Raw genomic sequence first — 22907 nt, 5'->3', positions numbered from 1 at the left:
TATTTACAGGTTTTTTCTGCAATATTCAGCCATTTCCACTCTGCAGCTGCTCTGATTTTAGCCCAGAGCATTAAATTGTATTAATGGCCTCTACCAGGTTCCAGGAGGTTCTTCCCAAACACATGGGCTGGATCAAGGGCTGGCTCTGGGGTTTGGGAGATGGTTTTTTAAGGGATCTGTCTCAGCCAGAGTTTTCTCCTTTCAGTTCAGTTTTCAGTTTTCTCACTGCCTCAATTTTACAGGTGCTTTGAACAACACACCTGGCACTTGAGCAGCAAAAAAACCTCAGGTCTTAACGTGGCCCTTGAATTCTATTTATAGGATTTTTAAAAATAACCTTTTTATTTAATAAGGACTGTTTGGTGGTTGTTCCAAAACAAAATTTTAAAAAATTTTCTGATGCTCTGTTCCAAACCTGAACTCCACACTTGTATCTCTCCTGTTCATCTGAGCACTTCAGGCTGATAAATTCCTAATTTCTCCCAGCTCACTGCAAAGCCATTTTTCTTTGCCAACTATGAAATTACAGCAGCTTAAAGAACCAAATCCACCCCTCAGGTGTGCTTGTGATTCCGAGAGATTTGGTAATTGAAGTTGCTCCTGGATTTGGGGGACGTGATTTATCTCTCAGGCTGCAGATGGATAATTTGGGACAAGGATTAGGGAGCAGTGTAAGACACAGACAGGAAAATTGGGATTTTGGCTTAATAGGAGCAAGGAAAAAAAATCAACACCCACCTCCTGTGTGTGTTGGTGTTGTTTTTTATTTTAATTGAGAAAATATTCGTATTATAAATATTTCAGACTCCTCCCAGTGATGCCAAAGTTTAAACTCCCAAGGTGGGCAGTGGTTGAGAATAATTCAGTTGGGAAAAGAGATCTGAATTCCTCAGGAAGGAGGAGGGTGGGGTAAAATCCACCTCAGAGAAAAGGATGTGCTGCTGGGTTCTGCTGGGACAGGGGAATCTCTTGTCTGTGAAATTCTGTGTCAGAACCTGAAGGTGAAATCCTTGAGGTGCCAAGCTGGTTATGTCCTTCCTTCTTTTTATTTCCCTGGTTTTAAATGATGGTTTCCTGTGGGGCAGAGCAGCTGCTGTCTGCAGTAGAGGAGGGAACAGTCACTGGAGCACTGCTCTGTCTGTCTGTCTGGCAGGGTGAACACAGTGGGAACAGAGAATCATGGAATCTTTAATGCTGGAAAAGTTCTCTCAGGTCATCGAGTCCATGCCCAGCACTGCCCCGTGTCCCCAGGTGCCGCATCCACAGGGATTTTAAATCCCTCCAGGCATGGGGACTCCACCCCAGCCCTGGGCAGCTGTGCCAGGGTTGGAAAACCTTTTCTGGGAAGAATTTTTCCCCAAATATCCAATTTAAACCCCTCCTGTGCAGCCTGAGGGTGTTCCCTCTCCTCCTGTCCCTGTTCCCTGGGGCAGATCCCAAATCCCCCCCGGCTGTCCCCTCCTGGCAGGGACTTGTGCAGAGCCACAAGGTCCCCCCTGAGCCTCCTTTTCTCCAGGCTGAGCCCCTTCCCAGCTCCCTCAGCCCCTCCTGGGGCTCCAGACCCTTCCCCAGCTCCCTCAGCCCCTCCTGGGGCTCCAGACCCTTCCCCAGCTCCCTCAGCCCCTCCTGGGGCTCCGGACCCTTCCCCAGCTCCCTCAGCCCCTCCTGGGGCTCCAGACCCTTCCCCAGCTCCCTCAGCTGTTCCAAACCCTCTCCCATTCCTTTTCCCTTCCCTGTCCACTCTCCAGCCCCTCAATGTCCTTATCCTGAGGGTCCCCAAACTGTCCCCATGCCGGGGGGTCTGGGACAGGCCCTGCCCTGCTCCTGCTCCACATCTCTGGGTGCAGGGAAAGGCCATTCCCAACGAAATGTTCAGCTCTAAAAGGCTGAACAATCCAACTTTTCCTCTTCTTTCCCCTCATGTTGGATTTCTTCTGCACCTGGGCATAGGAAGATGCCCTTTGCTCTGTGGAATATTTGTGTGGGGGCCACTAGTGAGCAATTCCACGTGTTGGATGGGTGAGGATTTGTGCTGAAGGCAATTCTGGGGCAAATTACTGCTGGTTTCACTAACAGGGCTGTGTTTGCTGTCACCAACTCCCAGGAGCTGAGGAACTGGGCTCCTGTCTGGCTTTTTTCTATTAATTTCCTTAAACTAATGCAAAGTATTAGCTCTTCAAGCATCCTCTCTTAATGCAGATTTGCAGCCTCATAAACACCTTCTTGCAAGGGAAATAATCAGTGTTTGCAGCTTGGCTCCAACTCCCAAGTGCTTCTGATTATTGGCTTAATATATATATTTTTTATTTTATTTTTGACTGGTGTTGCTCAGTGTGAAAAGGGAAAAGAAGCAAAAGCCAGGAAGCAGAAGCTCAGGAAGGCAGAAGATGCTCATGGAGGTGGCACAGAGGGGCTGCAAGGGGCTCTCTGAATCCTGGAGAGAATCCTGGAGTGGTTTGGGTTAGAAGGACCTTAAATCCCATCCAGTGTCACCCCTGCCGTGGCAGGGACACCTCCCACTGTCCCAGGGTGTTCCAGCCTGGCCTTGGGCACTGCCAGGGGCAGCCACAGCTGCTCTGGGGATTCTATTCGGGGTTTTCCCACCATCCCAGGGAATAATTCCTGCCCAATATCCCACCCAAATCTCCACTTTTGTTGTAATTCTCTAGGGAAATGGTTTCTCCCTCCTGACCCCCTGGAATCCCTGAGCACTTAGAGTGACCCTTCCTTCCTTCCCTGACCCCCCTGGCTGTGGTCCAGCTGTCTCTCCTCTGACCAGGAGGCTGTAAATTGTCTCTCCTTCCTTTGTTCACTCTCTTTCCCCCCTTGGAAACTCGAAGAATAAACCCCTGGGACAAAGGTCCTGGGGAAAGGGTCTCTTCTGAGATATCTCACCTCGTCCTTGATATAATTCTCTCCAAATCCTCCTAATAACTGAGCCAGCTAAAGCCCCCAGGAGGAGGGCAGGAGAGGGAATATATCACACTTTTTCAGTGTGAAGCCATTCCCTGTGTCCTGTCCCTCCATCCCTTGTCCCCAGTCCCTCTCCAGCTCTCCTGGAGCCCCTTCAGGCCCTGCCAGGGGCTCTGAGCTCTCCCTGGATCCTTCCCTTCTCCAGGTGAGCCCCCCCAGCTCTCCCAGCCTGGCTCCAGAGGGGCTCCAGCACCTCCATGGTCTCCTCTGGACCATCCCAAGCACAGGGATGAGAGATCTGCGTGCTGGGAAATTCTGTGGGATGGTGCAGGGTCACACAACTCCAGCTCCTGTCAATGGCCAGTTCCTCCTGCAGATACCCCAGATTTGGGATGGGGGGTTGGGAATGGATGGAGAGAGGTTTAGGAATGGATGAAGGGAGGTTTGGGAATGGATGGAGGGAGTTTGGGAATGGATGGAGGGAAGTTTGGGAAAGGGTGAAAGGAGGTTTGGGACTGGATGGAGGAAGGGAGGTTTGGGAATGGATGAAGGGAAGTTTGGGAATGGATGGAGGGAGTTTGGGAATGGATGGAGGAAGGTTTGGGAGAGGATGAAGGGAGGTTTGGGAATGGATGGAAGGAGGTTTGGGAAAGGATGGAGGGAGGTTTGGGGATGGATGAAGGGAAGTTTGGGAAAGGGTGAAAGGAGGTTTGGGAATGGATGAAGATGAAGGGAAGTTCAAAGAGAGACCTGAGCTGACCCTCACAGGCCACAAAACACCTCAACTTCCAAACCCAGATTTCTAAGAAAAGCAGCTACTTCCAGAGCTGTTTCTGTCTCTTCCTTTTTAAGTCTCTGCAAGTGCTCACAAGATGAGAACCAGGCGGTGAAGAAGCCAATTTATTTGGGTTTTTGCTGTGCCATTCAATTCTGCTTTCTTAACAGCTGGCTGAGCACTGAAAGAAGAGGTTCTAGGAAATAAGATGCAAAAGCAACAGCAAGGATAGTTGTTATAAACAGGAAAAAAACCCCCTTTCTGTGCTGTTCTGTGGCGTTTTAAATCTAGATAAAAGAAAAAAGAGCTTTTCAATAGTTGAGGCACAGACTTGCTTGTGCTCTGTGCTTCCTCAGGAGGAGCAAAGGAGCTGCAAGTGGTAAAATCAAGATTCCTTGAGCTGTTCCACACTTGTCTTGTGCTTTGCACTGAGTCAGAAGAGAGACATCTCCTGTCACTGGCCAGGGGACAAAGGGCTGGCCTGACAATGTGGCCCTGTGTTGGTTTGGAGGGCGGCTTTAATGACTCCTTTGTTTGCTCGGCGTGTTTTTGGACACTTGAACCATTCGGGGCTGGCAGGAGTCTTGTCTTTTTTCAGTTGTTTTGACAGGGAGGAGAAGCAGAGCAAAGGCAGATCCTGCTCACTGCAGGATGGGTTTCATGAAAGGGAAATTTTGAACAAATTAAACAAATCTGAGTGGTAATTCCCCCCACTCCTCTCTCAGCATTACTATTCTCCTAAAAAAAATGGAGTAAAATCTCCCCTTTATGGAAATTCTCCACGTTTTTTGGTGCAAGCTGCCTTCCTCAGTTTCCATTTCTTAATTCTTCAGCTTTTAATGAGGTTTACATCTAAGCAGCCTCAAGCCTTTGGATAAAAAGGGGGCTCATGCAATGTTAGTTGTGGAATTTTATCCCAGCAAAGCACAAAAAGAGGTTTTTGAGCTGCTCTACCCCAAAATTTGCTGCCAAGGGGCTCTGAGTGTTCCCACAGGAGGTCAGGGACCTTCTGCTGCCCAACAGAAACACAGAATTATGGAATTGTTCGGGTTGGAAAAGCCCTCCCAGAACATCCAGTCCAAGAATTCCTCATGTCCCCAAGTGCCACATCATAAAACCCTTCCAGGAGTGTCCCCTGCCAGGGCTGGACAACACTTTTGGGGGAGAAATCTTTCCAATAGCCAACCTAAACCTCCCCATGTTTTGAGGCATTTTCCATTTCTTCCAGCCAAAAAAAAAATTATTCAACTCAGTTAATAAATTATTGAAGGTATCTTGATGCTGGAGATGGTTCTGTGCCTCATGGTTGTCTGTTTAGGAGAGAAATATTCTGGTTTTATCCTTTGGATGAAGGCCTGGAGTGACAGGAGAAGGGAGAATATTTGGAATATTCCAGAGGAAAAGCTTGGCTGGGATATTGGGAAGGAATTGTGAGGGTGAGGAGGGGCTGGAATAGAATTCCCAGAGCAGCTGTGGCTGCCCCTGGATCCCTGGAATTGTCCCAGGATGGGGTTTGGAGCAGCCTGGGATAGTGGAAAGTGTCAGGATGAGGCAAACCTGGGCTTGGAGGGGTCTCAGCTCTGGTTTTATTAAGTTTATTAAGAGTTTCTGCTGCTGCTGTGGTTCCTGCAGCTCTGCTCTGCACATGTTTCCCTGCTGATTTTTAAGGAATAACACTTTGAGGTATCTGTGCTCAGCCTCATAGGGAACCTCACTCCACCAGGAATCTGGGACAGTGGAGGAGGAGGAGGGGACAGATGGGACTGGGAGCAAAAAAAATGAGGTAAAAAAAAAAAATACTCAGTGTTGAGGGTCTGTGTGAGCCTGAGGAGCTGCCCAAGGAATTTCTGCAGGTTTTTCCTGTGAGTGCCCCTTTATCCCTGTTTTAGTTGTCTCTGCTGGTGGTGATTTCTCTCCCCAAAAAAATCTTTCTTTTTATACCAGTGACTGGTATAAAGTTGATGCAATTCTGACACTTGGGCTGTGTCTGATCCAAGTGCCATTTAACCACATCCATGATTTAGTATTGGCTTAAATGTGATAAATCTTCCAGTTCTGTGCTGGAAGGGAGCTTTGGCTTTCAGGATGTGATTTTTGTGCCCTTAAAACACGATTAGAACCAGAGAACCACAGATGATGTGGGTTGGGAGGGGTTTTAAAGCCCATCTCCATCCAAGCCCTGGATGTTAGGAAAGAGTTTTAAGGAACTTTTAAGGAAGAAGAACCAGAAACTTTGATGCTCTGCTCACCATAATTGCCTCAGTGCCAGGACAAAGGCACCTGCTGATCCTTGAGCTGTTCCTCAAGAAATGGAGATATTTTCTATTGGGCAACAAGCCTAAAACCCCTCCTGGATCAGTGAATAATTAAGAGAGAGCACAGAGATTTTTGGGGCATTTTTGGGGTGTCTTAGCAGGTGTAAGGGACCTCCCTGCACCTTGAACAGCTTTTACTCTTTTGTTTTATATAGTTTGTTATTTTAGCTTTAATTAAAACCCTTTTTGCTTTTCCAAACACCTCCAATTATGCCATTTTGCTAATTTTTTTTCAACCATTTCTGAGAGGCTGCTGGGAGCCCTCAGAGTGAGATGAACCTTGGTGGGGCTAAAACCACTCTGACCTCACCCAGAAAAAATACCAGATTTCCTGCTCTGCCTGGCTGTGTCTGCCCTAAACACACCTCCATCCACGAGAAACCCTCCAAAGGATGCTCCAACCCTGCTGCTGCAGGAATTCCTGCTCCTCCTCCCCTGCAGACACTTCCAGCCCATGAGTGTGATGATGCTGGAGTTGTTTTAGCCTGGTTTTCCTGGCTGGAGGCTGGTGGGAAAGCACGTCCCACATCAGGCTGGCTGTGGGAGGAACGTGAGCTCTGCTGGCTGCTGGAGAGGGAGGGGAAGAGAGGCACAAAAAGCAGCTTTTTTTTTATTATTATTTTTTATTTTGCTGAGTGTTCTTTCAAAACAATCCAAGCTTTGTTGTTGCTGGAGCCACAACAACAGCTCGGCTCCTTTCAGTGCAGGGAGGTTTAAAAAAAAGGGCTGTTCCTGCCCAGGGACAGGGCAGCCTTTACCTCTATCTTAGGGGATAAAACAAGCAAAACTCTCTTTTTCCCCAAAAAAAGGTTTTGTGGGGAGGAAGAATGCTGAAACAAGCAGATAAAACCATCTAGAAATGGGGAATTTGGGACACAAACACAGGAAGAATTTTTTTTTTTTTTCCCCCATTGTAGTGCCAGGCTCTTGCTGGGGGGAAGGTGGGAGATGAAGCTTTAATGCTTTTTGGAATGGGGAGCTGGAATTAGATGGTTTTTCACATCCCAAACCATTCTGTGATTCCATGATGAGGGACAGGGAATATTTACATCCTTCCTCACTACACCCCTAAAAAAAAAACCACAGGCAGCAGAACCCAGAGGGGAAAAAAAACCCCAAAAAAACAACACACAAAACAAAACAAAAACAAAACCAACCAAACAAAAAAACCCCCACAAAAAACCCCCAAAAAAACCAAAAAACCCCCCCAAAAGCCCAAAACAAAACAAAACAAACAAACAAACAAAAAACACAAACAAAAAAACCCCCCCAAAACAAAAAACACCACCAAAAAACCCCAAAAAACCCAAAAAACAAACAAAAAACCCCCCACACAAAACCAAAACAAAAAAACCACCCAAAAACCAACTCATTTGACATTGAAGACACTTTTACACAAAATCTGTGCAGACTGAGGGAAACCTGCTTCCTTTCCTATGGCTTCATATCTGCTTTTTTCCTGCCCTTTCCATGCAAATAAAGGATTTATTCACTCCTGCTGAGTAACCTGGGAAAGGCAGCACTTCTCTGCCCAGCCTCGATTTTTTTTTTCCCTCTTCCTTTCACCTCCCTCTCTCTCTGAGCTGCTCAGAGTTGCTTCATCAGCGTAAATATTCCGACTGACAGAGTCTTAAATGGCTTTTTAAATGTCAGCTCCTTTCCCCCTGGGCTCTCTGGAGAGCTGCAATTCAGGCCTTGTGGTTGGGAGGGTTTGTGGTTCTGTCTGGGGGAGCTCCCCAGGCAGACCAGGACTCCAATTGTGCAGATTTAGCAAGGGAAAGGTTCCAAAATTGGAATTTCTGGGTGGTTCCTGCAGTGAGCACCTCCCTCAGCTGGTGGCAGGGTGTCCCCATCACTCCAGGTTCTGTTTCATCCACCCATTGCTGCCTCCAAACCCCCAGGTTTAAAGCAGGGTCGGTCTAAATGTCTTTGTTTTGGGGGAATAAGCACAAACATTGCTCAGGGGACAGCAGGAGGGGTATTTCCCATCTGGATTTGTGGTTTATTTCCCTATTTCTGTATAGGAATGAGTTTCCTGGCCTGGCTCATGCAGACATTGATGGTTTTGTCACCCCCAGCTGCTCCTGCACTGGGCACACCCCTCTGAGCTCCCCTGGGTCACTGTTCTCTTCCAGAGCTCTCTCTGCCTTGGGGGGAGAAGTTCTCCTGCACATCCTCCTCCTGATCCTCTGTAAAATTAACACTTAAATGCTTTAATTAAGCTTTCCACCCTCTCCAGCTCCCATCCTGTTCAACACCAGGCTGGTGCTGCCAAACTCTCCCTGCTGAGGGTGGACCATGGCAGGAATGTTCCTACCTGACACATTTCACTTTTGTGAGGAGGTGCAGCAGCTTGTGCCTGTATTTGGGATTTCCTTATCATTTTACATCTCCCTGAAAGGTGGTTGTGCTCAGGTGGGGTTGGTTTCTTTCTCCAGGCAGAACAAGAGGACACAGCCTCAGCTACACCAAGGAAAATATAGGTTGGATATATAAATATCTCTATATATTATATATTTATATATCTATTCAAGTATATATATATATGTAAGAGTATATATATATGTAAGAGTATATATTTTTTTTTTCAGATTGATTTCTAAGGATTTTGAGTTTTCCACACTCTCATGGCCCTTCTGTTGCTCTCCTTCAGCATTTCCAGCTGTAAGAATTTGCCCAGTGCTGTTGAACCTCTGATCCTTTGTCCCCTTTTCCCTGTTCCAAGTTACCACTTTCTTTCCTTTAAAAGCTGACCTGCAGAACTGAAAGTCCCTTTTGAACATCTCCTCCTTCCACCCCTGGCTCTTCCAGCACAGAATAACATGAAAACAAACTTTTTGAGGGGAGATCAAACACTGATTCCATGCTTGGAAGGCAACAAGCTTCTTCGATTTTTTTTCCTTTCTCTCCCTCTTTTTTTTCTTTTTTTATTTTCTTTTTTTTTTAAATCGTACTCACAGGAAGTTTGGCAAAAGAAATCTTCCTGTGCCTCGAGGAGGCATCCTCTGTTCTGAGCTGGCAGAGTGAAGAGGAGAGGGGACCTCTAATTTTACCAGTCTAGGATCTGGATCAGGTTCTTGTGGATCACTTTTCCCAAAGAAATCTCCAGTTTAAAGATTTAGGGAGAGCTCACCATGGCTGAGCAGTTCAATTATCATTTTATCACGGAATTGCAGAACAGTTTGGGTGGGACGACCTTCAGTGACGTGGCAGCTGGGATTGTTGTCCTGAAGGATGTCCCAGGAATAGGGAGAGGCTTTTCCTCACTCCTGAGGCTGTTGGTTGTGATAAAGAAATCAGCTGGGTTGGGTTGGAGGTGAGGGAGCTTAGAACCACAGAATGGCTTTGGTTTGAAGGGGCCTTAAAGATCATGGAATCCCAGAAGATTAAAAAAGTCCCTTAAGATCCCTTAAAGACAATGGAATCCCAGAATTAATTAGGTTGGAAAAGCCTTCCCAGAGCATTGAGTTGTGCCCAATCTCCACCCTGTCACTCAGGAAGGTCTGGACACCTCCAGGAATGGGGATTCCAACTCTCCCTGGGCATTTCCAGTGCCTGAGCTCCCTTTCCATGGAGAATTCCTGCTGATGTTCACCCTGAGCCTCCCCTGACACAACCTGGGGCTGTTCCCTCTCCTCCTGTCCCTGTTCCCTGGGAGCAGATCCCAAATCCCCCCCGGCTGTCCCCTCCTGGCAGGGACTTGTGCAGAGCCACAAGGTCCCCCCTGAGCCTCCTTTTCTCCAGGCTGAGCCCCTTCCCAGCTCCCTCAGCCCCTCCTGGGGCTGCAGACCCTTCCCCAGCTCCCTCAGCCCCTCCTGGGGCTCCAGACCCTTCCCCAGCTCCCTCAGCCCCTCCTGGGGCTCCAGACCCTTCCCCAGCTCCCTCAGCCCCTCCTGGGGCTCCAGACCCTTCCCCAGCTCCCTCAGCCCCTCCTGGGGCTCCAGACCCTTCCCCATCCCTTTTCCCTTCCCTGTCCACTCTCCCACCCCTCAATGTCCTTCCTGTCCTGAGGACTGGACACAGCCCTCGAGGTGTGTCCCCAGCCCAGGGGGACAATCCCTTCCCTGCTCCTGCTGCCACACAATTCCTGCCACAGCCCAGGTGCCTCTTGGCCCACCTGGGCACCCCTGGCTGACGTTCAGCTCACCCAGATCATTCCAACCCCCAGTTCAGATCTGGTGTTGTCCTCACTGTGCTGAGGATGAACATTCAACCTACACACAGCACTGAGAGTTCTGAGCCCAGCTGGCAGGAATGAGCTTTCTCTCATCCCTGGAGAAACCATGGCTTTGAGGAGGAAACTCACTTTTCCTCAATGCCTGACACGCAGCAGCTCTTGGGAACGAGTTTGGTGTGGGCAGAGCAGAGGAAATTTTGGAGATTTGTTCCAAACCAGTGATGTTTGTTTTGGTTTTGTTGTGTTGAAGGTGCCTCGTCACCAGACATGGAGTCCAGCTACGGGGGAGGCCTGCTGGACATGGTGAAAGGAGGAGCAGGGAGGCTCTTCAGCAACCTGAAGGACAACCTGAAGGACACCCTGAAGGACACCTCCTCCAAGGTCATGCAGTCTGTGGCCAGGTAAGGTGCACCTGGAGCAGGAAAAACCAGGAGCTGCAGAGTGCTGGTCCCACTGAGCACAGCACAGCTCCCAGGGCTTGAGGAGAGAGGGGGAAAATCCCAAATGATTTATTTGGTTCTGTCTCATAACTGGGGTTTGGCCTCAAGGCAGCTTCATAGTGATTTCATTTCCCTGAAATCTGAGAAATACCAGTGAAAATGGAGCAATTCCTGGAGGATTCCCTGGGGGATCCTTCTAGTGAACCACCACTTCAATATTTCTTTTGTTGGTGGTGTTGATGCCTCTCTTTGCTGTGCTGGCTGATGTTCCCAGCCCTAAATCCACCTTGGAATGGGAGAAAGGCTGAGGTGACTTTGCTTTGGGGACCTTCCTGTGCCCAGCTCCAAGGGATAGGGGGCTACAAGAAATTCAGGAAATTTAATGCAATAACCCCCAGAAGGTTTGAGGGATCTGCAAAGTGCAAACTGCTGGAGATTCCTCCTGGAAACTGGCACTACAAATTAATGACAAAAGGGAAAAGTGAGTTTCTTGCAGGTTTTGCATCCAGTTAATTGCATGTGGAGAGGGGGGAGGTTGGGTCACTGTCTGCATCTTAAGAATTCATTTAAAGATGATTTTTCTCTGCCTGATAAGTAGATTTTTTCTGAGCAAACACTCCTAAATGTGCTGCTGAAGTGGCTAAATTCTGTCTCCTGCTTTGTCTCTCAGTTACACCAAGGGAGAGCTGGATATTTCCTACATTACCTCAAGGATCATAGGTGAGCACTGCTCCGGGGAGAAACACAACCTGGAACATTCAGGTAGTGCTTTCATCCTCACCAGTTCCTGTTCCTCACAGTCAGTGCAGTGGTCTGAGTGTCTGCCAGAATCCTTCACGTTTTCTCTGCTGTGAGATAGGATTAGGAAAAAAAGCAAAGCAGGATTAAGGAGAAAAGCAAAGCAGGCTCAAACTTAAAAGGTGTAAAGATGGGTTTATTAACACACACTAGGAGAAGAATGAGAATCAAAATGAAACCTTTCAAAGCACTTCTCCTTCCCCACAAATTCTCTGAGATTCACTCTCTCAGAGACAAAACCTGTGACTTTTCAGGTTTTCAGACTTTACTACCCATAAATAAGTCTTTTATCAGTGAGACTGAAGTTTTCACCTTTACCAAACTACACAAACCACCAAAAATCCCAAACCCTGGGATTCCCTAACTCATCCTGGCCTCTCCTTGCCTTTGCCAGTGATGTCTTTTCCTGCTGAAGGAGTGGAGTTGGGATTCAGGAACCACATTGAGGATGTCAGGACCTTCCTGGACTCCAGGCACCCCGACCACTACACCGTGTTCAACCTGTCCCCCAAATATTATCGCAGTGCCAAGTTCCACAACAGGGTGAGTGCCTCCCCAGGGGGGAAAACTCCTCAGGGAAAGGGGCAGCAGCTCCTCTGGGATCCAGGATTTAAGGTGATTTAAGAGTTTAGAGGTGTTTTAAAGCTGCTAAGGTGGGGTTGGGGGTTTTAGTTCATGTGAGGAGCCTGGGAGAGTGAAAGGTGTTGCACAGAGTGGAGTCTGAGCTGAAGAGAAATAAAGAATAAAACAGAGTTTTACAGCTGCTCCTACAGGGTGTTGGGAAAGAATAAACTGAAAAGCCTTTGGGATAAATTACCAATAGAAGAAGGCAGATGATTTCCTTGCAGTTGGGCTTTAATCAAGCACGGGATGGAAAAGGGATCCGAGGGGCATTTTTGGCTCTGGGGACTTTAAAAAGCCACCTGCACTGCCTGGCCCAGTTTCCCTCTCTAAAACCAGAGCAGCATCAGGGAGAACTGTGAGGCTCTGCTTCATTAATGGCTTTTAGAGGAAAATCTCTCTGAAATGCTGCTGCTGAAATGCAAGATTAGATTTAATCTTTTCTGTTCTTTCCCTCTCCCACAAGGGAGTGCTGTGTTTTGGTGTTGTGGTTGTTTTTTTTTTAAATTTCTAATTTTTTGGTGCCTTCAACCTAAAAGGCAACAGGAGTTGCCAGGCTTAACCCTCAGTCAGGGTAAATGAATCTAATCTCAGCCTAATTTAGTTTTAATTTGAGGTGTAGCTGAATTTATCTTCAGTAATTGTGATCACCAGAAATCATTCACTGACACTTGAAGCAAAATTTCTCTGTGGTCATCAGTAACCAGCCTTCAAATAGGAGTAAATGAACAGGGAAGACTAATTAAGAGATATTAACAGCTCTGAACCTTCAGTCCTGATTGATTTTGGTGCATCACTGATGCTGTTTGTGGGTGGAGAAAAAAAAAATGATCTACTTCTGAAAGGCCAGCATTAAAGATGTATTGCTGTGTGAGCTGGCCACAATTCCTGAATCCCTGGAATTATCCCCCACCCTACCAAACACCTCAACAAGTGACTTCTAACGTCACTCTCAAAGGACAACTCACTATTGCCTTGACTCACACAGGAAGAAACTAAAATTGTCTTTTAATAAAATGTTGTGTTTTCAGTTTAGGGGCTGGGAAGTCCTGATTCTGAATGTTTTTATTGAGAAAGAAGTGTGAACCACACAATATATGAAATAATTACCAGGCTGAGCTTCATAAATATTGCAAAAAATACTAAAGGGGAGGAGAGGAGGTGAAAGAGGAGAGGGAGAGGGAGAGGGAGAGGGAGAGGGAGAGGGAGAGGGAGAGGGAGAGGTCCCATCGACCTGGGAGCAGTTTCAAAACACAAAACTCCAATTTAACACTAAACAAACCCAAACTTCAAAGCCCCCCATGGGTGACATTCCTGGCAGTTGCTGCCCTGCTGCTAAAATCAAACAAGTGCTTATTCCCAGAGCTGGAGCATTCCAGTTGCTTTTCCCTAAGGTTGTCTGTGCTGAGTGCTGCTGAGGTTCTGTTTGATAGAAACACCAAGCACACATTTAATTTCCTAATTGCCAAACCATCAGGCAGATGTGTAATTATAGGCAACGTAAATATGTAATTATGGGCTGGTGGGAAATGTGTATTATTTACTAGAGAAGTGATAATGGCTTTTCCAGATGCTTGGCAGGGAGGTCTGCTCAGAGGATTGTCAGTGGAAGGGTCACTGGAGGAATTCTAAAAGGGAAAAACCAAGGATGGAATGAAGGAGGGAAATCAAGGAGGGATGAAATAAACTCTGGAGAGAGGAGAAGGTGGGGAGGGTAAACAGGGAAGGGTCACTCCCTGCTCTGCAAACTTTGAGCACTGTTTGATTTGTTCAGTGCCTTCTACAACACAAAGCCACGTTTGCTCACAGCAGGATGTTCTGGAGACCAGGACTTCCACAGACCTCAAAAGCAATGGGACAAACATCTCCTTTGCTGTGAGACAAAAATTGAATTTGCCAGCTTGGCCTGGATCCCATGGGAGCCTCTGGGATCAGCCTGGCAGGGCTCTGGTTGGGATCTGGGCTCCTGTTTCTGCTCCAAGATGTTGTGCAGGTGTCAGACAAAACCTCCAGTGCAAGTTTTATAAAACCTGGAGCATTTCCTTCCTCTGAGAGATGAAACAGTTCTGGGGATCATGTGTGGCTGTTTCAGAACATCTGGGCAAACCATCTCCTTCCTTCCCTGTTCCCATTAAACAGCAGCCAAATGTCAGCTGAGAGAGAGAACCAATCCTTCAGCTGAGCACAAGCCTCGGGACGTTTCTCCTCTCAATTTCTTCTGGCCAGAAATGCCTTTTTAAAAGAAGATATTTCAATTAAAAGCAGATGAAAGGGAGATGCCTGTCCAGGGCTGTTTGATGTGCTGCTGGGACTGACTCAGAACCAGCACACTGAGGAGGAATTGGAAGCAGACACACTTTAGGATTTGTGGGCTTTCAGCTCTAAGGAGCCATTCCTTTTCCTGGCTCATACATTAATATACTTACTCAGACAGGATTATATTTTTTTATTATTATTTCTTTGAACAGAACTTTGCCTTTCATCAGTTTAATATCTGTCACATAGGGCTTGAAAATCCTGTGCCACAGAACGACTCAGAACAACAGATTCTTCAGTGCCCTGTGCAAATCAGGGCAGTTTTTAGGGACACCTTGTACAAAAGGCTTTGGAAATCAAGGCCAGACTGGAGACTTCTGAAAGAGCCCCTCCAGATAATCTGATGTGAAATGTAAATGTTGAAAAAAGTGCAGTCAGGAACTACAAATCAGCCCTATGTTGTTTCATTGAGAAAGATTTTTTTTGTCTGTCTCCTCATAATTCATGGGAGGCACAACGTGGAGTTACACACGAGGAGAGCTGGAGTAGGTTCACAGCACACAACTCGGGGTTGTAAAGGATGAGTAGATTTCTTGGCAGGGAGAATTTGTAGAGCAGGGCTTGTTCAATGCTCTGTCTTGGTTTGGAAAGACAGGAGTCTGCCAGGGAAAGCTGGAGCTCCCCTTAGAATGGAGAATGTAAACCCCCTCCTTCTAAACTATTATAGTTTTGCAATTAAGGAGCTCTTAGGCAAAGATATGGGAATAGGAATACCAGTTCTTTGCTAGGAATATTAAAAATACAAATGTAGTAGGACAAAAAAAAAGCAAACAAACAAAAAGCAAACCCTGCCAGAGTCAGAGCACTCCTGACCCCCTGTTGGTCCCAATAAACCCTCCTGCAGGGCCAGATGTGGCTCTGCTGGAGCAGAGATGATCCTGTAGAAGCTCCAGTGGTGCTGAGCTGGGTCTGGGCTCCCTCTGGGAATCCAAACAGGCTGTGCTGGGGTTCCCAATGCCAGGTTTGATCCAGGGGGGAATTCCGGGCTCCTCCCCCTGGGTGGAGCATCTCCTGTGGGATGATGGAATTGTCTCAGCCCTGCAGTGACCTGGATGGGCCCTGGACAGCAGAGATCCCCTGGGTGGGGATAAAGAACTCTGCCCCAGCTGGTTTAACAGCAGAGATCCCCAGAGTGATGGGGGACAGGTCCTGGAAGGGATAAAGAACTCTGCCCCAGCTGGTTTAACAGCAGAGATCCCCCAGAGTGATGGGGGACAGGTCCTGGAAGGGATAAAGAACTCTGCCCCAGCTGGTTTAACAGCAGAGATCCCCAGAGTGATGAGGGACAGGTCCTGGAAGGGATAAAAAAACCCTACCCCAAGCAGTTTCATCAGAAGGCAGACAGAACACACATTTTTGGTCCCACATTGCACCAAGCCATGTGTCCTGAGGCTGCTGCTGTCCCTGCAGGTGTCCGAGTGCAGCTGGCCCGTCCGGCAGGCGCCCAGCCTGCACAACCTCTTCGCTGTCTGCAAGAACATGCACAACTGGCTGCAGCAGAACCCCAAAAACGTCTGTGTCATCCACTGCATGGTGAGTGCAGCCCACAGCAGCCACCCCAGGGGGATCAGGAGTCCCAGGTCATGCTGCTCATGGAGTGTTTGGAGTCTGTGTGTGAGTGTGGGGGCTCAGGGCTTTTGGAGAATTAATTAATATGATTAAATAGAAACTGGTTATTGTTTATATTAAGTTGTATTTGTGCATTTTAAAACTGTTCTTCACATGGTTATGCATTGTTTGATTGGTGCTTCCATCTTGTTCATGTTGTTTGTTTAGTATGTACTTTTCAGAAGATATGATTGGTTACAGTCTAGTGTTTCATGGCTCTATTTAGTTCTTGCATTCTTGGTATTTTGTTTTTCAGCCTCTTCTTTCTTATTTAAGAATAATTTCTGTCATAGTAGCTTTGAGGAATTCTAGAGGTTATGAACCTGTCAGAGGTTCTGATAAGAAAAACTAAAGACAGTTTGGCTGGATCACACTGTGGCTTAAGTTGGTCAAAATGCTACATGAGAGGATGGGGACAATTCAATTCCTGAGAGAGGAGGGCTGGGATTGACCCAGAGGAGGGGACATCACCATCACCCAAAGCTCAGCTGGAAGAGAATCACTGAATGAGAAGCAGGAATACAAAGCAAGAGAGCTCAAAATCATTCTCTAGGAGAAAGGTTTGAATTTCAGCCAAGAGTTGTCAGCTTGCTGTGACTGGGCTGTGGCTGCCCCTGGATCCCTAAAACTGTCCAAGGCCAGGGTGGACAGGGCTTGGAGCAGCCTGGGACAGTGGGAGATGTCCCTGTCCATGGCAGAGGGTGGCATTGGATGGGCTCTAAAGTCCATCCCAACACAGACCATTCTGTGATTCTGTGATTTGCATTTTAATCTAAGTGGTCACAGGAGAAAATGCAGCATTCAGACTGAAGGGGGCTGGAAATTGGGCAGAGAACAGAGCTGGGACATTCCATCCAGCTGTGAAATGGAGGTTGTGGCAGTCTCTGGCCATCAGGAGTGGTCAGGCCTGGCTGAAGGAGCTCACAGGGATTCTCCAGCACTGGGCCAGGCTGGGCTGTGTGAGGTGCTGCGATCCTGGATCACTCCTGATCTGCTGTGTGAGGTGCTGTGATTCTGGATCACTCCTGATCTGCTGTGTGAGGTGCTGTGATCCTGGATCACTCCTGATCTGCTGTGTGAGGTGCTGTGATCCTGGATCACTCCTGATCTGCTGTGTGAGGTGCTGTGATCCTGGATCACTCCTGATCTGCTGTGTGAGGTGCTGTGATCCTGGATCACTCCTGATCTGCTGTGTGAGGTGCTGTGATCCTGGATCACTCCTGATCTGCTGTGTGAGGTGCTGTGATCCTGGATCACTCCTGATCTGCTGTGTGAGGTGCTGTGATCCTGGATCACTCCTGATCTGCTGTGTGAGGTGCTGTGATCCTGGATCACTCCTGATCTGCTGTGTGAGGTGCTGTGATCCTGGATCACTCCTGATCTGCTGTGTGAGGTGCTGTGATCCTGGATCACTCCTGATCTGCTGTGTGAGGTGCTGTGATCCTGGATCACTCCTCATTTACTCCATCCAACCTTTCACGCTGACAGCACTGCCCAAAAGCAGAGTTCTGCTCTGCTCCTGGAGCCCAGATTAAACCAGGAGGCTGTCAGGCCTGATCAGCAGAAACTGGGAGGAGTGGAGGAAATGACTGAGCCCAAATTGCACACAGCTCCCATGTGAGTCTGGCATTTCTGCCTTGCACAGCACAGCCAGAGGCTCCAGGATGTAAATTCCCTTCTAACAGAGAGAAAGATGCACTAGATGCCTCCAGTCCTGGAAATCCAGCTCAAAAATCCAATTCCTGTCCTGTCCTTTGAGCAATGGATATCAGGATAATGTGATAAAGGACAGGGAGTCCTTTCCAGCACTTCCTAACAAGGCTGCAGAAACCCACTCCAGTTTATATGAACCTGAGAGATCTTGTCAGAAACAACTGGCAGGGGCTCAGCTTGAAAAAAAGCCAACAGCCTGTTCATGTCAGCAGGTTCTTGGGGTCTGGAGCAGCTCCAGCTCAGAAAATCCTTCAGAAAATGGCTGGAATGTCTAAAAGGTGCCTGAAAAAAATCAATTGCAAGGAGCAAGAGTGGTGAGGCCTTGAGGAGGTGGGGATTGCCCATCCGTGGAAGTGTTCAAAGGGGTTTGGAGCAACTTGGGATAGTGGAAAGTGTTTATCAAGAACCCAGAGCAATGGGAATATATTGATTTTCTCCTGCTCTTCCTGTATTTTTGATCTATCAATGTGACTCAGCAAACATTCCCCCATAATCACCTTTAAAAAAAACCCATCTGTAAGCTCAGAGCTGTGGAGGTGTTTGGGTGAGGGAGCCCGGGGCTGGATTTTTCGTTTGTTTATCATTTTCCAGGATAAATTTCTATTATTTCTATTCCTGCAGCTGTAGGATGGGTGCACTCTGACCCCTGTGGTCACTTCCAGGCTTATGTTTGAAATAATTACAAAATTACAGCTGGGGAGCAGCCACAAAACACCAACATTTGCAGCCAAAATGTTCTTGTGGGCTTTCCAACCACCCTCAGGCTTTGGCTGCTCCCTGGATTTTATCTTAACTTTGATTGTTCACTCAAGTCCTGGGTGTTGAACAAAAGGCACAGAACTCAAAACTCCCCATCATCTTGTGGTCTCCATCCTATTCTTTCTGGATAAATTGTATTTTGTGATTTCAGGAGGACTGGAATTTAAGGGATGTTTCTGATGCTCACAGTTTTTCCTCTCTGCCCCTTTCCTTGGCAGGACGGCCGTGCAGCCTCAGCAGTTCTGGTCAGTGCAATGTTCTGTTTCTGTCACCTCTTCTCTCATCCTGGCCCTGCTGTGCAGCTGCTGAACACAAAGAGACCTGGAATTGTACTGTGGCCATCTCACAGGAGGTACAGTGCCCTGGCTCAGCACTCTGAGCTCCACTCCTCGTGCTCAGAGCTGCCCAAAGACCTGTCAGGGGGGCTGTGGCTCAGATCCCACAGAATTCCTCAGAAATCAGTGGGGATCAGGTGGTGGAAGAGCTTTCCCAGGGCAGCTGTGGGATTTCTTTCCTTGGAGATCCTTGGTGGGGTATTGGGAAGGCTGAGCTGGAACAGAGACTGAACAGAGCTGGAGAATAAATTAGGTATTTATTGAAAGGCCTTTAAGATACACCTTGGGCAGGACAAGAGCCTGACCAGGGCTGCACCCAAGGGGGGCCCAAAATGGGCAAAAAATGGACCCAAAATGGTTGACCAGTCATAAGATCTCACATTTTTATAAGTTTTGGTCCATTTGCATATTGGTGTTTAATTGTCCAATCCCAGCTCCAGGCTGTGAGGTCCCATCCTTCCTGTCCCTCCCTCCAGCCCAGCCTTGTTTGTGCTTTTGGGGCTGAGAGTTGTCCTTGGTGTGCAGCAGGAAAAGGGTTTGTTTTGTGTCCCTGCTGTGTGCAGAGCTGAGTGACACTGACTGTGAGCTCAGAGCTGCACCCCTGGCCACCACAGACACATGAAATACATGAAAGATAAAATTCAAGGCATCATTTCCTCCTCTTTAGAGGCTTGACAAGGCCTTTTCCTTGTCGAGCCTCTATTCCAAATATCTACTAATAATAGGTATTAACTTCAGGCATCAGTATCATCCCCAGCACAAAATCAAGTTCTGAGACAGAGCTGTGAGGCTGCTCCTGCTCTGAGCAGACAGCAGGTGACCTTCAGATCCTCCAACCTGAAATTATTCCATTATTTGAGATAATGCTCATGGCAGAGGGTGAGATTAGATGACTGCTAAAAGTCCTTCCTACCCAAACCCTGGTGTGCTGAACCTGTGGTTAACAGGGCCTGGGTGAATCCCTCTCCTGTGCCAGCTGCACTTTTACAGAAACAAGGCTGGAAATGCAGATTCTGGGCCAGTTCCTGCTGCACTTTTACAGAAACAGAGCTGGAAGTGCAGATTCTGGGCCAGTTCCTGCTGCACCCTTGCAGAAACAGAGCTGGAAATGCAGACTCTGAGCCAGTTCCTGTTGCACCCTTGCAGACACAGAGCTGGAAATGCAGATTCTGGGCCAGCTGCAGGGATGTTGGAGCACATGGAATCTCCAGTCCTGGGCCTCTGCAAGAATGGCCCTGCTGCAGGAGTTTGAGGCAGATTTTGAGTGCGAAACGAAAAAAATGGAGATTTCAGCCCCGGTTTTCTCTGCCTGCAGGTACATAGGGTACATTTGTGACCTAATAGCAGACAAACCTGTCATCCCCCACTGCAAACCACTCACGATCAAGTCAGTGACCCTCAGCCCCGTCCCCTGCTTCAACAAGCAGCGCAACGGCTGCCGGCCCTTCTGCGACATCCTGAGCGGGGAGACGCGCATCCTCACCACCTCCCAGGAGTACGAGAGGATGAAGTGAGTTCCTGGCACCCCCTGCCTTCCCCAGCAGCCTCTTTCACTTTGCTGTGGGATATCTGAGCTGCAGTCATGGCCTGGCTGCTGGGAAATGAGGATGTTCACTGAGAGTTGGTGCCTGGGGTTGAAATAAATGGGCAGAGGGAGGGCGAGGTGGGCAGGAGTGGGATAAGTGCACACACATCAGGGTCTGGAGTTATATCAGGAGTGGGATAAGTGCACAGACATCAGGATCTGGGGTATCAGGAGTGGGATAACTGCACAGACATCAGGGTCTGGGGTTGTCAGGGGTGGGATAACTGCACACACATCAGGATCTGGGGTATCAGGAGTGGGATAACTGCACACACATCAGGATCTGGGGTTATCAGGAGTGGGATAACTGCACACACATTAGGATTGAGTTGTCAGGAGTGGGATAACTGCACAGGCATCAGGATTGAGGTTATCAGGGGTGGGATAAGTGCACAGACATCAGGATCTGGGGTTGTCAGGGGTGGGATAAGTGCACAGACATCAGGATCTGAGGCTGGCAGGAGGTGGGATACCTTCCTAAAGACCATCCAGTGCTCTGTTGATTCCCCCTCTGGGATATTTTTGCTTTAACCAAGCAGAACACTGAATCCTCCTCCTCGCTGGGCCTGAAGGAGGTGAGAGCTTTGATGTGGACACGTGGCAGAAGGGACCTTAACCCTTTTCCTCCTCTTCCCCTCCAAGAGAATACCGTGTGCAGGAGGGGAAGGTCCTGATCCCCCTGGGAGCCACTGTCCATGGAGATGTTGTTGTCTCTGTCTACCACATGAGATCCACCATCGGGGGACGCCTCCAAGCCAAGGTGGGGGCACGTTTCACTTCTCTTGTGGGGAACCAAGAGCTGGATAACCATGGAATCTCCATCATTTCCCTGAGGATAGATTTGAAACTTGAATATTCAAGTTGCAGAGTGAATGTTTTCCTCCTCTCCACTTGTTATTGGTACCTTTTGCTGTGTAGATGACATTTCCCTGAGGATAGATTTGGAACTTGAACATTCAAGTTGCAGAGTGAATGTTTTCCTCCTCTCCACTCGTTATTGGTGCCTTTTGCTGTGTAGATAACATTTCCCTGAGGCCTTGACTCCAGGTGAAATTGTTTTGTATTTTTTTTGGGACACAAACCTGTTGCTCCAACGTGTTCAGTGGGAACAGCTTCATTTCATTGCAAAACTGATAAGTAGATCCCAGAAATAAAGAGAAGCAGGGAAAGAAGGCCTGTTCCTGAAGGTTTTCTGCTGTACAGAGGCTGCAGCAGTAGGGTGGAAGATAGATTGAAATACTGGGAATATTTGGGAATATTGAAAAGAAAATATTGCCTGTAGAACAAGCAGAATGAGCTCAGTTATGCAGCAGTTAAGACTTAACTAAGGGTAGACTGAATTAACTCCTGTATTTACACTCTTGTTCTCTCTGCTTTTTTTTTTCCTTTTCAGATGACCAACACACAAATATTCCAAATTCAATTTCACACTGGATTCATAGCCCTGGGAACAACCACTCTCAAATTCACCAAGTGAGTGTTTGAAGCTGAACATTAATCAAAGCCGATGCATAAAAACCTGACGAAGGCTGAGGGAGAACAGTCACAGATGAAATATGAAAAGCCTGAATACACTGAAAGCCTTTTTATAGCTTTCCAGAAATATTCTTCCCTTTTAAACTGGACCACTCTTGTCCCCTTTAGGCCCGAGCTGGATGCCTGTGACTCTCCAGACAAATACCCTCAGCTCTTTCATGTTATACTGGACATAGAAATCCAGTCTGCAGACAGACAAACTGAATTAACTCCCCCATGGGAGAACTTCACCACAAAAGACATCAATCCCTCCATTCTCTTCTCCTCCCACCAGGAGCACCAGGACACTCTTGCTTTGGCAGGTAAGGGCTGTATGGATTTATTCCCTCTCCATGATTCCTTCATGCTGAGCTGGGGTTTGTTTAATTTTGTTTAATTTGTTTGCTCTGTGCTGCAGGCAGAGGTGGCACGGATTCCCCCCAGGACAACATCAGGAACGTTGGGCAGAGTGCATTCTTCTCCTCCCTCAGCTGGCAAGGTAGGCAAGGCTTGGTCTTTAGAGTCAAATCTGCCCCAAAGAACACAAAGAACTCCTGTTCCCCTGCCTGGAGCACAGAGTGAGGCTGAGGGATCCCACTTTTGCTCTCAGACCACAGAGCTGCTGCTGGGCACACCCTGATGTTGCAATGGAGGGGGGAATTCCTGTCCTACAACATCCTCCTCAAACTGAGCTCTGTGGGACCATTACTGACACAGTTCTAGGGTGAACCCTCACCCCAGGCTTCCTTTGTGATAAAACTTGAAATAAATAAGCCTTGATGAGAAAATTTAGGTTCATCTCGGCAAAGGAATCATGGGATCATTTAAGGCTGGAAAAGACCTTTAAGGTCATCGAGTCCAACCATTCCCCAGCTGTGCCAAGGCCACCACTGACAATGTCCCCAAGTGCCACATCCTCCATGGATGGGCACCCCAGCTGTGCCAGGGCTGCAAAACCCTTCTGGGGGAAGAAATTTGCCAGCTTTTATTTTAAAAAGCAAAAAAAAAAATTAAATTAATTTAGCCAAATGCTGCTG

At 47.8% G+C, this 22907-nt stretch overlaps 1 protein-coding gene across 2 annotated transcripts in view; it reads left to right on the top strand.

Moving 5' to 3' along the window:
• The window catches only part of DNAJC6 (DnaJ heat shock protein family (Hsp40) member C6), a gene marked incomplete at its 5' end in the record, with an annotated part of 36146 nt that overhangs the window by 1981 nt on the left and 11258 nt on the right, over positions 1-22907 (top strand). Inside the window, 10 exons of one of the 2 annotated variants that reach the window (XM_083867990.1) lie at positions 10431-10581; positions 11291-11340; positions 11813-11961; positions 15766-15888; positions 18654-18787; positions 20086-20280; positions 20998-21115; positions 21749-21828; positions 22000-22193; positions 22289-22369. In XM_083867990.1, the coding sequence (XP_083724116.1) occupies positions 10431-10581; positions 11291-11340; positions 11813-11961; positions 15766-15888; positions 18654-18787; positions 20086-20280; positions 20998-21115; positions 21749-21828; positions 22000-22193; positions 22289-22369 (1275 nt within the window). Of the gene's footprint in view, positions 1-10430; positions 10582-11290; positions 11341-11812; positions 11962-15765; positions 15889-18653; positions 18788-20085; positions 20281-20997; positions 21116-21748; positions 21829-21999; positions 22194-22288; positions 22370-22907 lie in introns of those variants that run through there. The other variant, XM_083867989.1, reaches the window with a different exon arrangement.

This window comes from Zosterops lateralis (genome assembly GCF_965231275.1).
Source record: "Zosterops lateralis genome assembly, chromosome: 9".
Classification (NCBI taxonomy): Eukaryota; Metazoa; Chordata; class Aves; order Passeriformes; family Zosteropidae; genus Zosterops; species Zosterops lateralis.
Note: the sequence above shows the minus strand (reverse complement) of the source record. Positions and strands in the feature narration are given on the sequence as shown.